A 15,077-nucleotide genomic window follows, 5' to 3' on the forward strand; every position below is an offset into this window, starting at 1 on the left:
AGAATAACTAAATCATATATGGATAATGGATTGTAATGTCAGTGAGAATTTAACAACTGGCTCGGGCCTGGGGTTTTTATTTGGGCGAGAAACTGCTTCTGTCTTCATGAGAAGTATTTTTATTCTGTTCGTCTTGATAGGGCCTGGAGCCCAAACAATTTTAGCGTTGTTTACCTTATTGGACCGTTGTGGGCCTGTAAGTGGGCTGATATCTAAAAGAGCCGTAATGGGCTCCTTAACAGCGAGTGCCTACTAGCGGCCTGACTAAAAGGATACTATTTCAGACAATTACGCATTCCTAATAAAACCTCTGCTACGCAGTGCCAAAACCCTCGCGCAGATTCAAACTTTGAAGCAATATTTATTAGGGTTCTAACTCCATCGGCAAATGATATCTCCTTCCCCATGGCGATTTCAGGCCTAAATTTCGCTTGCAGACCTCATGTCACTATAAGGCCCCCTCTCCTTCACTTCATACGCAAAGTATATCTACTTGTACACGTGAATCTGTAAGTCGGGTGAATATTTGTTATGTATGTTGAATAATTCGTGTCGTTTTTCTGTTTTTGAAGTTCCGGTTCAGTTCTGTTGCCGCGATTGAAGCTCTAGATGAGCCGGTTAATGGGAAACTTTACAATTCTGCGACTTCTCAAGGAACAGGCAAGCCAAGCTCTGTATCATTGGCTTTTCTTCTTCTTTTTTTTAATATTAGCTCTTCATAGTATTGTCAGCGGTGCGATAGGTGAAGAAAATAGCACGATGCCTGAATGGAAGAAATTGAATTCTAAGGACCTTGGAATTAGGACTTCAAGAATTCCGGAGCCTACTAGGAAAGTTCTTAATGTTCTCAAGGACAGAGGTACCTATTGCTTCTCAGTCAGTTTCTTTATTGCTTGCACTGTTCTGGAGAACTAGCAGATGAGCTACAATATCTTTGTTATCATTTTCAAATCCATTACAGAATGTATTTACGATTATTTGGCTTTGCAGAGTAAGAGGTTTGGAAGTGTATTGAATTATTTATTGTTTGTAAAATGGCTTTAGTGATTCCATTGATTGTCGAAAACAATATCAGATTACTTGACCTTCCGATGCCAATGCTGTTGTTGAGTGAGACCAACAAAAGCTCATATTAGATTCTCTTGTTATATTCCAGTCCCTCTTAGCATCCTTCATTTCCTTTACTATCTTTCTAGCAGATTTGATAAATTATTTGTCTATAAGAGGCGGTCGCAGTTTCTTTGCATTGTAGTAAAAAGATCAACTTTGAGAGGCATCCAATGAATAAGAATTAGTATTGTGCTGTACCTTTCTTTGCATGTCTTTCAAGAATTCATTTTATCCACAGCTAACATCCACTCAATTTACTGGAAAACTAGAATAGCTGAAGAACATCCTTTATGGTAGTCAAAGAATCTGTGCCATTGGTAATTAAAGTGCAATTTGTGGTTGCACTGTGAAGATAATCTGCCAGCTTGGGGTGTAGAATGCCACAGAAATTATCTAGCAAGCTAATAAATAGTGCAACTACTTACTGTGCCATGAGTGATTTTATGTTCAACAGGATTGGCGCTTCCAGCATCCATAAAGACCCAGAACAATGATTTTGATAATGTAGCAACCTCTTGTTAGGTAATAACGCAAATTTCTCTAAGGAATTGGCAATTCGCTAAATTAGGATGAATTTGTATTCAACACAAACCCTTTGGTTTCATAAAGCTGGTACAGCAGTGCATTTATGCTTTGTTTGACCTAGCACAAATCTATCATCCTCGAATTGTAGATTTTTTTTTAAAAAATAAAATTTGGATGGAGAAGAGTTTGTATCATATTTTGCTGGTACAACCTTTATCATTGGAACACGTGCGCAATTATAGTCATTGAACACTATTTGACTCCTTTATTTAAGTCTAACTAAAAGAATTTGATATTATCTTCCCTTTCCTTGCAGGTTACGAAGTTTACCTTGTAGGAGGTTGTGTACGGGATCTAATCTTAAATAGAATACCAAAGGACTTTGACATACTTACTTCTGCTGAACTTGAAAAGGTTACAGCTAGTTTATAATTTTATATTATGTTGCAATGATATTGGTGTAATAGTTTTTTTCCGTCATTAAACGAAAGTTAACCTCCTTTATCCAGGTGCTACAGATTATGTTCTATGCTGCACATTGTTCAATCATCCGTTAATTTGTCTGTTGTTTTGTCACTGCTGTTCATTAGAGATTAGGGATTGAATTTAGATTGAACTTACCAAAAAGATTGAATTTAGATCGACCTTTCTAGAAAATTTATGTTTTGGCTCTTGTTCATCATTGTGAAAGAATTTTAAAATTGCATTTAGTTCAGTTTCCGTGATAGGCAATTCTGTGGGATAGAAAAACATAATCGCTGTCAATAAACAACTGAGAAAATATAATCAGAGTAGGTTTCGTTTTGTTGATGTCAGAAATATGAATGGTTTTTAATACTAAAATTAGCTACTCTTATTTATATAATTATATCACAATAGACAAATCCATTATGAAGACACGACTGTCTTTATAGTGGAGCATTACGGCAGTAGCCAGTAAGCCTTTTAAATATAGGATGGAGCAATAAGAAGTAGATTTAAAAAGTGTGAAATATGCTATAGTGTAAGTTTTGTAATAAAATAATGTAGTCAATGAAAAAACGTATCTCAATTATTTAAGCATTGATTGCACATCTACTTGGCAAGCTGTGTGGATCATATACACCAATTCTATTATAAGTGCAACATCAACTTGTTTTGTTCAACATTGTAAATTTGGACCCAAATTGCAGGTGGTTGGGATGTTTTCTTTTTGTAGCATAGTCGGCAGACGTTTTCCTATATGTCATGTTAACATTGATGGTACCATTGTGGAGGTATGTTGCTTTTAATGTTCTCTATGGAAACCAACTTTGTGTTGATAATTGATAAATCTCCTCTACTAGTGCTTATTCATTGCTCATCTTGACCTAGGCTGTGAGTCTGTCCAAATTTTATTGGACCTACTTATCTGACTTCTATGGAATTTTTAAAAACAGTTTATCTATTGTCAGGTTTCAAGTTTTAGTACCTCCAGGGAAAAGTTTACCGGGGATGTAAATCATGAGTTGGTGAGACATTTTGGCAATGATGAAAAGAATGTTGACCGATGGAGGAATTGTTTGCAGCGAGACTTTACTATTAACGGGTTGATTATATGACCTTTGCAACTTGAAGTACTCCTAAAGCACCCACTTTCTTTAGTTGCATGCCATTATATGTCCTGCATCATATCTTTTAATTACTGATTTATCTATGGTTATGAACATTCATTATGAGCCTTTTATCATCTCTTATTTTTGCAGATTGATGTTTGATCCATATTCAAAAGAGGTGTATGATTACACGAGAGGCATTGAAGATATAAGAAAAGCTAAAGTGTGCATGTCTTCCCAGTATTGTTGATTTTCCTGTACTTTTGGAGATTTATTTGGCTGCTTATATTGACGCCATATTATTTTCCTTGGATATAGGTCCGAACTGTGATTCCTGCAAGTACTTCTTTTCAAGAGGATTGTGGTATGCTACATTTTAAATTTTTTTTGCCGCCTCTTGCAAACTAATTGTTTGATATTTTATCTGTATTGAGCACTTCCAACTGCAGTTTGGCATTTCACCTTCTGCTGCTTATAGGAACATCCCTGATGATTTCAATCTTCATGTTTTTGCAGCTCGCATTCTACGTGCAGTAAGGATTGCTGCCCGTTTGGGATTTCGTTTTTCAAACAAAACAGCTTATTTTGTTAAAAGTCTCTCTCCCTCAATATTGAGACTGGATAAGGTATTCAAAGAATCTTTTGGATATTTATATTTTGTTTACTAATTCTACTTCCTGAAAAATGGTTATTCGCTGACAAGACTTCTGTACAAAATTTTAAGGCAAGGCTCTTGATGGAAGTGAATTACATGCTGGCTTATGGTTCTGCAGAAGCATCTCTGAGATTATTGTGGAGATTCAAGCTTCTTGAATTGCTTCTACCAATTCAGGTATGGATGGTTTATTAGTTACATATACTTCATATTAGTCAGAACGACAGGTTTAATGTAGATTCATCTTGCAGGCAAGATATTTTGTGCGCCAAGGCTTTGGGAGACATGACACGAGATCGAACATGCTTCTGGTAATCTGGTTTATGCCCATGCTGTATCTCTCTTTTTCTTTTCTTTTGGGGATAAATGCATTACTTCATCATCTGGCATCCAGTGCTGATATGTAAGGAAAGAAAACAAGTTGACCATAGTTTTCAGGTGTTATCAGTATTTAGAGTTATATTTTCTACAAAGTGTTGGAAGTTCTACATTATCTAATTGATTTATTTCTCTGAATTTTTTTATCTGCAGGCTGTGTTTTCGAATTTGGATAAGCTTCTGGGACCTGACAGGCCATGCCACAGTAGTCTATGGTGAAGTCTTACTTATTACTTGTTTTAGTTTGTCATTCTTTAGAGTGGTTGATCGTCAATTAACTGCATTGTTCTACCCCTGTATACCTTCTTACTCAAAAGCATAACTGTAGTTGAACATTGACTTACCACAAATAGATTCCCCTGGGAATTTAAGAATCACCTGATGTGCGGCTCATTTCGCTACTCTTTGGTGAATGGCAGAGAGATTTCAAATAGAATAGCTTATATGTAAAAGTCGTGGGGTACTCTTTTGATGAAGATGCACAATGCTTACAGTTTCCAGCACTAGATTCTAGATTTCATTGACTCTGTGAAATACTATGTTAATTTCTTGCGTGCTTAATATTGTTTTGTTATGTGTATGTCTTTTTTATAGTTATTTGTGAGTTTGTGGTAATACCTTATATGGTAGTTATGGAATGGAGGAATTAATGCAGATAAAGAGTACTTCTCTTGAGAGAAATTATGCAATCCAACTGGACGCCCAGCTTGCCTGCTCGGCTGTTCCTCTTGTATATGTGTTCAAAACACGTCTTAACTCGTATATATTTAAATGTGTTTGAAGCCTGATGATATTATCACAACTAGAACCTGGCAGTGAAAAGGTTCCCCAAATTTTGTTGAGCCTCTGGAGGCTATCCAGAATTGCTGAATATATGAGCCGATTGGCCCAACATAACTTTTTTTTTTGCCATTTAACTAGATTACTTGGCCATTTCTTCCCTGAAATAAATCAAATATAAATTTCCCTAGTTTGATTCTGGGATTTTGTTCATTTTATGGTTTTGATACTATTTAGGAATTCTTGTGATCATATTGTCCCTGCTTAGATTTAGGATGCATCCTGAATTCTTGATATTGTTCTTGTGTAGGTTTAGGATGCATCCTGTCTTGTGTTAATAAAAATAGAATATATGTGCGTAGTATGCTAATTGGACCAACCAAGCAAAACTCATCAAATTGTATTCTTACAGGGTTGGTATTTTAGCATTCCATGAGGCTCTGTCTGAACATCCCAGGGATACTTCAGTGATTGCTGCATTTAGCCTTGCTGTCCACAATGGTGGGGATATGTCAGAAGCAGTAGACATAACAAAAAGAATCACCAGGCCACATGATATCAGTTTTCCTGAACTATCAGAACCCCAGAATCTGGACTCGCAAGAACTTATAAACGAGGTTATGCATCTTGCAGATTCTGTCAAGGATGCGCTGACTAAGATGACATATAGATGTTACAACCTTCGAGCACAAAATTCAGATCCGGTGAGTACTTTTGTTTCTTTCCCTTTCTTTCCTCTCTTGTGGTTATTCGACATGTGATGCGCATACCCACAAAATTTCCACTCCCATTATAATATAACTGGACTAAAACTCCAGTAGTGATAGCAAACAACTGTATTTCCTTATCTTTTAATCGATCAGTAAGAAGATTTTTGAGGACATTTCCTTTTAACATGTCTAGACACCCTCTTTATTCTTTATGTTTTGATGATGGCTGCAAATAAATGATTTCTATAAATAAATGATAGTTCCCTCTTTGTTCTTTATGTTTAGACTAGAGAATACTCATTTATAATGATGTAGTTTGCCTTCTTACATGAGCATAGCTGATCCCTGCAAGTTCTGAAGCGCAGGCATTTATCTCCCCGCCATTATCTTCAAAAGCTTGCAGAATTTTTGACTGCGTTCGAGATGGTGTAGGAAAGGGATTTGTGTCAAAGCAAGGCAGCGAGATCAACTATCGCTTGTTAGCTTGGGGAAGCCTTGAGGAGGTCCGCCGTGTTTTTGCAAGAACTGTGTTTGACACCGTGTACCCTCTACGACTAACACAAACTAGGACGACATAGTTCAATATGCGGTAATTGATTGCAGGCAAGGCACAGCCAGAATTATGATTTTTCACAGAAAGAAGCGATTTTTCGGCAGATTGCGTCAGTTGTGCATGGACGGTGCGAATGAAATTACTAATGTTTTTTCATGCTCACAAAGTAAGACCGGGAAGCTCTATTTTCTTTCATCCTACATCAATTATTTTAGTGATTACAGACATTTGAATTCTTGATGTTGAGTAACTATTATACTACAACCACTCGGCGATAGCTTAGTAGGTTATATCTCTGGACTTGGGGAGTAGGCGTCCTAATCCATCTTTTGAGTCCCTATTCATGAGTTTCGGTTTAGTCTTACATGTTGCCATTTGGTTGGGATTGTTATGATCTCTGAAGATCCAAGTTTACACTCACTCAATTGTCCGATGGTGTTCATTTGTTACCAAAAAAACAACAATTATACTACTCCATCCGAAATTCTTCAAGTAAAGCAAATATTTACTTAATTTACACTCATGAGGCATGGGAATCACTCTATTTAGAAACTATAATTCTTGTCACTTCATATAAGTTCAATGTAATCAGGAAGGCATGATGGTCATTTTGTATGCATGGATGTTTCAATTTAAATAGATAAATCAGCTAATGCAACAAGAGGTTGGATAGAACAATTCATTTGTTTCATTGGGATCATTAAACAAACACAAGGTTTATGTCAGGGATAACTTCCTCTCACTGCATAGTCTGAAATAGGAGAGGATAAAAAATCGAGACTGTCCTCCCAAAAAATCATGTAGAGTGACGAGAAGAATGATGGAAATAGCAAATGAGCTCAAAACAGTACAATGCATTGTCCCTAGAGAGCAAGCATCAGTTAGCCTACCAGGGACGTAGCTAGGATTTATCATGAGAGGGGGCACCACGGGGGTTCGGGGGCAACACTTCCAAAAATTTTTTGGACTATTTATATGTCGTTTGTTAACATCCAATCCAATAAATATAGCTTGATTTGCAATACTATAGTCACTATAATTGAATTATATACATTATTTATATTACTCTGTTTATTTACAGGGGAAGGAAATGGGGGAGGCTCAAACTCGAGACCCCTATGAGGTACCACACACATGAGTAACATCTGAGCTATTCATGGTTCTCACATTATTTATATTACTAAAAATTGATAGATAACAAGTAAAATATAAAAAATCACAATCATGAATTTTAATGAATGATCATGAAATAATAGAGTAATTAACTATAATAAGCTTTCTTTTTGTTATTGATTTTGTGGTCAATAATTTTCGTTTCATGATGCGTAATAGATGAATAAAATACTATAAAGAGCTGAAATTGAAAGAAATAAACAGAAACGGATTTAATATTTTAAAAAATAAAAGGGCAAAAACAAAAGACAAGAAAAACAACAAATGAATGCTTAGTTTTTGGCCAAAATAATAAAAATTAGAGGAGCATGTTGCCCATGAGAATGGACCCTTGGGTGGCAAGGTGAACAAACAATGGCGACAACCATCAAGCCAGCCATCTCTTTGAGTGCATATTGTATAACAATATGTATATCTAGTAGTTTTTTTGCAAAAATCCAGGGGGCACTTGCCCTCCTTGGGCCACGTGGCTCCGTCCATGTAGCCTGCAGTTATTATTCTATCAAAAGAGTTGGAGTTTGCAGAGGAGTAATGTCCTGTTCATATTCGCCCATTTCTAGGCTTATGCCTTCGCAACAGCAAGAGCCGGAGTGACACCACCGGTGGTTGGCCTGTGATAGACAACCTCAGATTATTTCAAGTTGAATACACGAACATAACAATATGAAGAGGAAAAGAATTATTCAAAGGAAAGATGAACACAAACAAAGATGAGAACTTACAGCCCAACAAACACTTTGAAGGAGTCATAGATACCCCATTGGGCTCCAGTAAGGGTTCCAATCATAACAATACGAAGAGGAAGACCACGGGTAAAAAGACCCAACAATCCAAGCTTCTTCACAGCCTGCAACAAGCAATGCCAAAGAAAATAATGGAGATCAAATCCTAGGAACAGGAATACATACATCCATACATATATGTATATACAGTGCAGAAGAATACGTAATAAACACTCACATCACCAACAGTTGCCCCCTTGGCATTGTTGAGGAAAGACACAAGATTATCAGCAGGGTGTGAGACAATAGCACACAGAACTCCAGCAACATATCCACTTGCAAAACTCACTCCAAGCTGCAGACTCTTATTGCACTGATCTTTTGGGGTTGGGATAGCATACTTGTATACATTCTCCACAATAGTCTCAAAAGATGCAAACTTCATCATTGTGTCTGCAGAATACCCATTTACATTAACAAAAACAGTCTTAATGGAAAACGGAACACTTCCTGAATGTAAATTGTAACATAAGCATTAACACCACAAATGGATTAATGGGCACAAGACAACTATTGTCAATAATATCCTTCGTCGCTCTGTTATTATGCATCAAAGACAACACCACACTGGAAACAAAATTTCCTTTAACAGCAGATATCCTGTCAAAAAAAATCTCATGGAGAAGTTTGAAACTAATGCTATAACTCGAGAAATTTTTACTAGCCACACAAACAATGATAGAAAAGAGAGATTCCCAACTTCAAAATCCCAGCAACAAAATGAAGAGAGATGTAAATTAAAATCTATAAAAAGTTGGGACTCTGACAAGCCATGCTCTGATAAGAAGACATTGTCTAATACAACTTCTGCAATTCTACTAGTTCATTGATAAAACCATTTTAACCCGTCCAAAAAATGCAAAGAGCAAAAGACCATATCCGTGGGTTGAAAATTAAATATTGGTAGCATTGCTGGTAACAACACATAAAAATGAAGCATTTAAAAAGAAACAATGTACGTATAACTGAAGCTGTTTTGCCTTACATGGAATTTGACGGCCCCAAAGAGGAACAAGCCCCTTATACAACCTGCAAACAATTTATAATTTGTAAGATATGTACCAAATCCAACAATTTAGAATAAGTTAAAGTATTACTATGAGTTTCTTACCCAAGAGCACCACCTTCAGACTTGACAAACTTAGGCAAGCCATCCCTCAAACCGCGGGCAAAACCAGGCTGAGTTTGGACACGAACCTTGACTGCCTCCATCGGACAAAGGGCAATATCAGCAATCAGTTCAGCAGATGCTGAACCCGCAAGATAAATCAGTGTCTTGTACTTGGCAGCATACTCCGGCCCAGCAATGTCTGAGTAGTACTTCTTGAAGAACTCATAGAATCCCAATTTACAGGCACCCTGAGCACTGTAACCAAGCAATGTGGGCACCCAACCCCTAAAGAAGCCTTTAACTCCCTGCTCCTTGAGCAAAACTCCAAATCCTGATGTGATGCTCTTGTACTTTGCTGGGTCAATCTAAAGGTTTTGACAGGTAAAACATTTTCCAATGAGAGAAGTTAGTGGTTTTATTGCTAGCAATACTAACACATTCATATGAGAATCAAGTATCAATATCACTCTTTGCTCAGTATAATGAGAATGTTAAATTAATTATTTAAAATTTCTGTTTCTCTTAGTTCATCCATACCACAAACTTTGGCCAGGCTTTGGAAGCTAAAGCAGACAAATTAACCAGAGATTTGAGTCAACAGCTAAAAGAATTGCATCCGAATTTACTTAGACAAATTCAAAAGCACAAGTCATCGCCTTCTCTATAATCCCCTTACAAACAAAGGGGAAAAAAAGAAAAAGAATGAATCAAAGTATCAAACAAAAGATTCTCAAACTTCCAGTTCCAGGTAAACATATCACTAATAAAACAAAACTTGCAAAACAAAACAATATGAAAGAGGAGTTATATCATTGAATTTCCGAATTCCATTTCGAATCTCAAATCAACAACAGTCAATAATATTCGAAAGTTATAACATCCTAACACAATTTTCGGTACTCGAAATAAACCGATCGACAGGAAATGGTTGAAACCGAAACAAATCAGTGACCTTAGATCCTGTTATAATAAAGGGTATATTTGTAATTAACTATGGCATGCTCATGTGGTTAATTCTAATTGGTTGTAATTAGTTGAGTCGGCAACTAAGTCAATTTAACTGATCATATATAAGGATCAATTTCTTATTGAATGATCAATTTGTTATTGAATTTGTTACCAAGCTACCAGAGACAAAACGAAGATGGAAGATCAAGAGAATATACCTGCATATTACACTTGACGAGATCGAGAGGGGTGAGGGCCGTGTGAGTGATGCCACAGCTCAAGATCCCTCCGACAGTACACGCGGCATAGTAACTAGGAGAGTACATCTCGATTTTCTCATTTGGTGCCGGAATAACGAAGTTACCGGCCGCACCAACACCACCGCCCCTTGACGGCAATGACAAAAACGGCGGTTGATGTGATCCATGACTCGCATTCGCAAAGGATTCCAAACCGGAGATTCTCTTCGATCCGGACGTAGACGAATAGAGGAAGCTCGGGATGAGCGATTGGCGAGCGTTCTCTGGAAAAGCCATCAGAGAGAATAGGAGATTCCCGGGGTTACGGTTCAGTTGCAGTTTTGTTTGTGTAATCTTTTTGTTCTTTAGTTCTCTCCCCGACGAGAGGAGATAGAGGAAAATGGAAAGTTTGTGGACGATCCGGGAAGTGTTTGGAAAATAAATATCTGCGTTTTATAAACGCGGTTTTTCTTGTTTATACGACTTTGTTGTTTGAATATTCTGCCCTAATTTGCCACTTCCCATTTTTTCGCGGAAAATGATGTAAATTCTAGATTCTCAAAAGTATCTTAGTAATGTCTGACATTTATTTATTGGGTGTGGTGAGTGTCACACATTATTAAAACACTTTTGTAATGAATGTTGTTAAGATATATAACAATGTTGGTCCGTGATATTTTTATTTTTTTTTGCCTTTTCTCGCCATTTTCTTAAGCATCCGTGTAATTTTTTTACCGAAGACGATAATATACAAACAAAACTCACGCGTGACCACTTATATATTATTTTTAGTGAGAATTGAAATCCGAAACTCCCAAATCAATAATAAATTTATATTGCCTTTGTAATTTGTAAGAGCTTATAAGGTTTTGGTACATCGTAATCCCCAAAATACGTGGCATTGCCATTCTACTATTTAAGGAAGGATTTGTCCAAAGACGTGAAGGTTGAGAACATAAATTCAAGGTCAGCATGGACGTAAGATTGTATATTCCACGAATATGCAATTGAAACATCTTCACTTTTGACCAATTATGGTATCTCATTGGTCATGGAAGAGGTCAAAGACCACAAACAATCTGACTTTTCTTGAGTTACATTTTTACTTTTCAAATGGAAAGTCTCTCTTCAACTTCGCTTTTGAATTTAACGGATTAATTAGTCGGTTATCGATAATTATTTTAATTATTGGTAGATTATTTCAATTGATTTTTTTAAGGAAATATTTAATTTTTTTTGAAAATAATGACTAATGAATCTGTTTTTTGACCTATTCAATTTTTAAGGCTTTTTTAACAACCCTGTATCATACAATATGGCATGGCGGCTGACAGAGCTGGGCCCACAAGGTCCACTTTATGTGAGGCCCACGTATAACGAATCCCTATCCAATCCGAAGATAGGCCTTGATACACAGAGTTTAATGTCCACCGCAGATTCCCAGCAATAACACCATTTTCTTCGTGGAAGCTCCTCTCTTTCTTCGATTCTTCTCTGTGTGTACAGTTTTACTTTGACTTCTTCACCTGGGCTTCTATGGCGTCAATTTCAGCTACTTGTCTCCGGCTCCAAGCTCCACTGAAGGTGCAGTTTCACAAGAGTGGTCAGGTTATTACTTTCCTTTTAATTTTTTTTTTCTTGTTTATGTAATCTCATTTCAACAATTTGAGTCCTAACGTTCTCACGGATGGCTCCAACCTTCTGCATTGCAATTAGAAGATCGTATGAAATCTTGCCTGAATTCTGAATTTGATAATACATGCGAACATGTGGCCTTCCTAGCTGCAGATTCCTAGAAAGAGTCTATCTATGTATTATGTAGGGGCGAGTTTTGCGTGAATAATGCATGTTCTCGACCCTATTCAACGTAGAATCCTTGTGCACGAGAGTTGTTTACCGTGAAACTAAGGTCTAGCCAATACAAAACAAGAAAAATAAGCTAGTTGAGAATTTAGAACTTATAAGGTCATTGTATGTTTTTGGGTTGGGTTGGGTTAATTACAATATGTTCAGCGAAAAATAGAGAGGTGTTTTCATTTCACTCACCTAAAGATGTTCGTTTACAATTCACACATGCAAAGATTCAAACGTTTACAATTTCCTCACTCCGTCAATGGAACCGTTAGTCAATTGACGGTTAACGTTAACCTAGCTGTTAAATGTATATATGGACTATTAATTGTTGACGTGACACTTCTTTGCAAAGAAATTTTAAAAACTGATGTGGAATAAAGAAGAAAAAAAAAGAATAAACAACTCACAAGTATCCCAATAAAGTAGGACCTCTATCAATGTTTACAATTTGAAATAGAGACTAGTTTCGTATTTTATTCAACAATTCTTGATTTCCATGTGGTACAATCAACAAACAGAAATTTGCGTTCAGAACAAAAACATCGACACAAGTTGAACCCACGAATATGCCAATAATCTAGTCTATGTCAATAAAAGACTCTGAAACATGTAAATAAAACGAATAAACAACTTTTTATGGGATCACATGTCGACCATTAACACAACACAACCAGTTCGATTGAAAATCACATATCGATAAACAAACTCACCCGACATCAATAGGTTGGTCTTGAGGACATGACATCTCCAAGTATTGAATCACAAAGTCTGAACAACAAATTTGGATGGGTCGAGCAAAATCAAAGGATAAAACAGGCTAGTGAGATTTGGTTATCAATTTGGTGTAGCAGTGCCTAGTGAAAGGGATAATGAAGGCTAGAGTAATCGCAAATGTCGTCTTCCTCTTTTAGACGTTTTTTTTAGGGTTTTAGATTTTATAATATAATAAAATATTTTAATGTAAATAATATCAAATACGTATATAATTTAAAAAGAAGTGTCATGTTAGCAAATAATAGTCCATATATACATTTAACAGCCAGGTCAGCGTTTAACGGTTCCGTTGACGAAGTGAGAAAATCGTAAACGTTTGAATCTTTGTATGAGTGAATTGTAAGTGAACATCTTTGGGTGATTGAAATGAAAACACTCCTATCTTTCGTTGAGCATATTGTAATTAACCCTTTTTGGGTTTTATTTTTCAACAATTTAGTGTGCTTGTCAATTGTCAAGAAACTACACAAGGAAACGCTTGCTTGCTGCATCCCAAGTCCTTGATGTTTGTCAATTATTAGGGCTTTGTTTGATTCTCAAGGGGAATGGGAAATTGGGAATAGTCATGTTTGGTTTTACAAGACGAAATAGGTATACCAATGGGGATTCCATCTTCTCAATATATATTTAGAATGGCTATAGAATCTATTTATGCAAATAATTATCGCTGACAATGAGTTTTTTTTAGTTGTTTATTGAGATACATTTCGAGAATTGTATACTCTGCAATTTTACCTTACTTTCTTCGGTATTCTTAGGAATCAACGAGTTTGTAGAAGACCATTGAATTTCCTTTTCGCTTATATCCATTACACACTGCATCAAATATATCTTCGCTTGTTTTCATAAAAGTTGAATCCGCAAATATACAATCCTTAGGCAATATCAATCCCAAATTGACTCTAAACGATACAAGATTGCATGTAAAAGAATGTATAATTATATTTATATAATTAGCACATCAATAAGCAATGTGTTCTGAGTTACTTGAGACTCGGACATACACATTGTGGTTGGTTGCTTCTCTTTTGTGGTCTACGATCTGGATCCAGGAAGAACAAATACTAGAGGACTCAAAATGAGAATTGCTCATTTGGTTATTGCTTGTGTAGGTAGCTGGTAGAATTGCTCCTTTGAATTGGGTATCCGTACGTCCCTCTTCAAGGACTGTCCGATTCCAGGTCTCTTGCGCGGTAATAACTTCGTCTCCCCTAATAATTTATATCGATTACAAGCCATGGTTGTGGTGTTATAGTTGTTGAATTGGGATGTAATGACAGGCAAGGCCAGAGACAGTGCAAAAAGTTTGTGAAATTGTGAGGAAGCAACTAGCTTTGCCTCCTGAGTCCGAGCTCACTCCTGAGTCCAAGTTCTCTGCACTCGGCGCTGATTCACTCGACACGGTAGAGATAGTCATGGGGTTGGAGGAAGAATTTGACATTAGTGTGGAAGAGGAGAACTCTCAGAACATTACAACAGTCCAAGAAGCCGCGGACTTGATTGATAAACTTGTTCAGAAGAAAGATGTGGCTTAGGAAGTGTGGCAGGGAAGTGAAGAGTTTTGAGTCTGGATCATGAATTAGGGGGATTTTTGGCTCTGGCTTGTTTTCTAGATTTTCAGTTTGTTGAGGAGAAATGAATCCATTTCTAAGGTTTTGGCATCTGAATTTCTATTTCTCTTGGATTACTTCAATTTTGAATCGTAAGATTTTGGCAGCTACTTAAAATCTATGTTCTGGCTTTGTACCGTTCGGTCGATTACTAGGTTCTGCATACTCCCCGATCAAACAATAGCATTGCGGATACTTTGGCTTCCACAGGATGTATTTCTGATTCGATGTTTATTTTCGTTGAGACGGTCCCATCATCCATTTACTCTATTTACATGTTCGAATGTACTCCTTTTGATTA

General features: G+C 36.7%; 3 protein-coding genes across 3 annotated transcripts; 2 read left to right on the plus strand and 1 right to left on the minus strand.

Annotated features, from left to right (window-relative positions):
* The first annotated feature begins 347 nt into the window (after positions 1-347).
* On the plus strand, positions 348-6,705 carry LOC119986272 (poly(A) polymerase I-like). The gene is made up of 14 exons (XM_038830846.1): positions 348-483; positions 573-660; positions 743-859; positions 1,952-2,049; positions 2,808-2,891; positions 3,069-3,202; positions 3,360-3,432; positions 3,528-3,573; positions 3,726-3,835; positions 3,934-4,041; positions 4,116-4,175; positions 4,396-4,457; positions 5,435-5,726; positions 6,098-6,705. Exons 1-14 carry the CDS (start codon positions 406-408, stop codon positions 6,308-6,310), a joined length of 1,563 nt encoding a protein of 520 aa, XP_038686774.1. The 5' UTR covers positions 348-405; the 3' UTR covers positions 6,311-6,705.
* Positions 6,706-7,655: 950 nt separating this feature from the next.
* Positions 7,656-11,076, minus strand: LOC119986013 (mitochondrial phosphate carrier protein 3, mitochondrial-like). The gene is made up of 6 exons (XM_038830540.1): positions 10,518-11,076; positions 9,352-9,716; positions 9,226-9,269; positions 8,419-8,633; positions 8,181-8,305; positions 7,656-8,069 (listed from the first exon to the last, which is right to left on the minus strand). Exons 1-6 carry the CDS (start codon positions 10,833-10,835, stop codon positions 8,021-8,023), a joined length of 1,116 nt encoding a protein of 371 aa, XP_038686468.1. The 5' UTR covers positions 10,836-11,076; the 3' UTR covers positions 7,656-8,020.
* An 882-nt stretch (positions 11,077-11,958) lies between these two features.
* On the plus strand, positions 11,959-15,043 carry LOC119986014 (acyl carrier protein 4, chloroplastic-like). Its single transcript, XM_038830541.1, has 3 exons — positions 11,959-12,146; positions 14,279-14,359; positions 14,447-15,043. The coding sequence occupies exons 1-3, from the start codon at positions 12,075-12,077 to the stop codon at positions 14,699-14,701; spliced, it is 408 nt and encodes a 135-aa protein (XP_038686469.1). The 5' UTR covers positions 11,959-12,074; the 3' UTR covers positions 14,702-15,043.
* The last annotated feature ends 34 nt before the right edge of the window (positions 15,044-15,077 follow it).

The sequence above is a fragment of the Tripterygium wilfordii genome, chromosome 19 (genome assembly GCF_013401445.1).
Source record: "Tripterygium wilfordii isolate XIE 37 chromosome 19, ASM1340144v1, whole genome shotgun sequence".
Classification (NCBI taxonomy): domain Eukaryota; kingdom Viridiplantae; phylum Streptophyta; class Magnoliopsida; order Celastrales; family Celastraceae; genus Tripterygium; species Tripterygium wilfordii.

What these genes read in the sequence shown, in the direction of transcription:
- LOC119986013 (XM_038830540.1), bottom strand. Translation starts at nt 10,835, where the DNA reads ATGGCTTTTCCAGAGAACGCTCGCCAATCGCTCATCCCGAGCTTCCTC. An exon ending in TCGTCAAGTGTAATATGCAG is followed by an intron (nt 9,717 to 10,517) that starts GTATATTCTCTT and finishes CAAAACCTTTAG; the next exon opens with ATTGACCCAGCAAAGTACAA. An exon ending in AGGGGGCAACTGTTGGTGAT is followed by an intron (nt 8,306 to 8,418) that starts GTGAGTGTTTAT and finishes TGCTTGTTGCAG; the next exon opens with GCTGTGAAGAAGCTTGGATT.
- LOC119986272 (XM_038830846.1), top strand. Translation starts at nt 406, where the DNA reads ATGGCGATTTCAGGCCTAAATTTCGCTTGCAGACCTCATGTCACTATA. An exon ending in TAATGTTCTCAAGGACAGAG is followed by an intron (nt 860 to 1,951) that starts GTACCTATTGCT and finishes CTTTCCTTGCAG; the next exon opens with GTTACGAAGTTTACCTTGTA. An exon ending in TTGATGGTACCATTGTGGAG is followed by an intron (nt 2,892 to 3,068) that starts GTATGTTGCTTT and finishes ATCTATTGTCAG; the next exon opens with GTTTCAAGTTTTAGTACCTC.
- LOC119986014 (XM_038830541.1), top strand. Translation starts at nt 12,075, where the DNA reads ATGGCGTCAATTTCAGCTACTTGTCTCCGGCTCCAAGCTCCACTGAAG. An exon ending in AGTTTCACAAGAGTGGTCAG is followed by an intron (nt 12,147 to 14,278) that starts GTTATTACTTTC and finishes TTGCTTGTGTAG; the next exon opens with GTAGCTGGTAGAATTGCTCC. An exon ending in GATTCCAGGTCTCTTGCGCG is followed by an intron (nt 14,360 to 14,446) that starts GTAATAACTTCG and finishes ATGTAATGACAG; the next exon opens with GCAAGGCCAGAGACAGTGCA.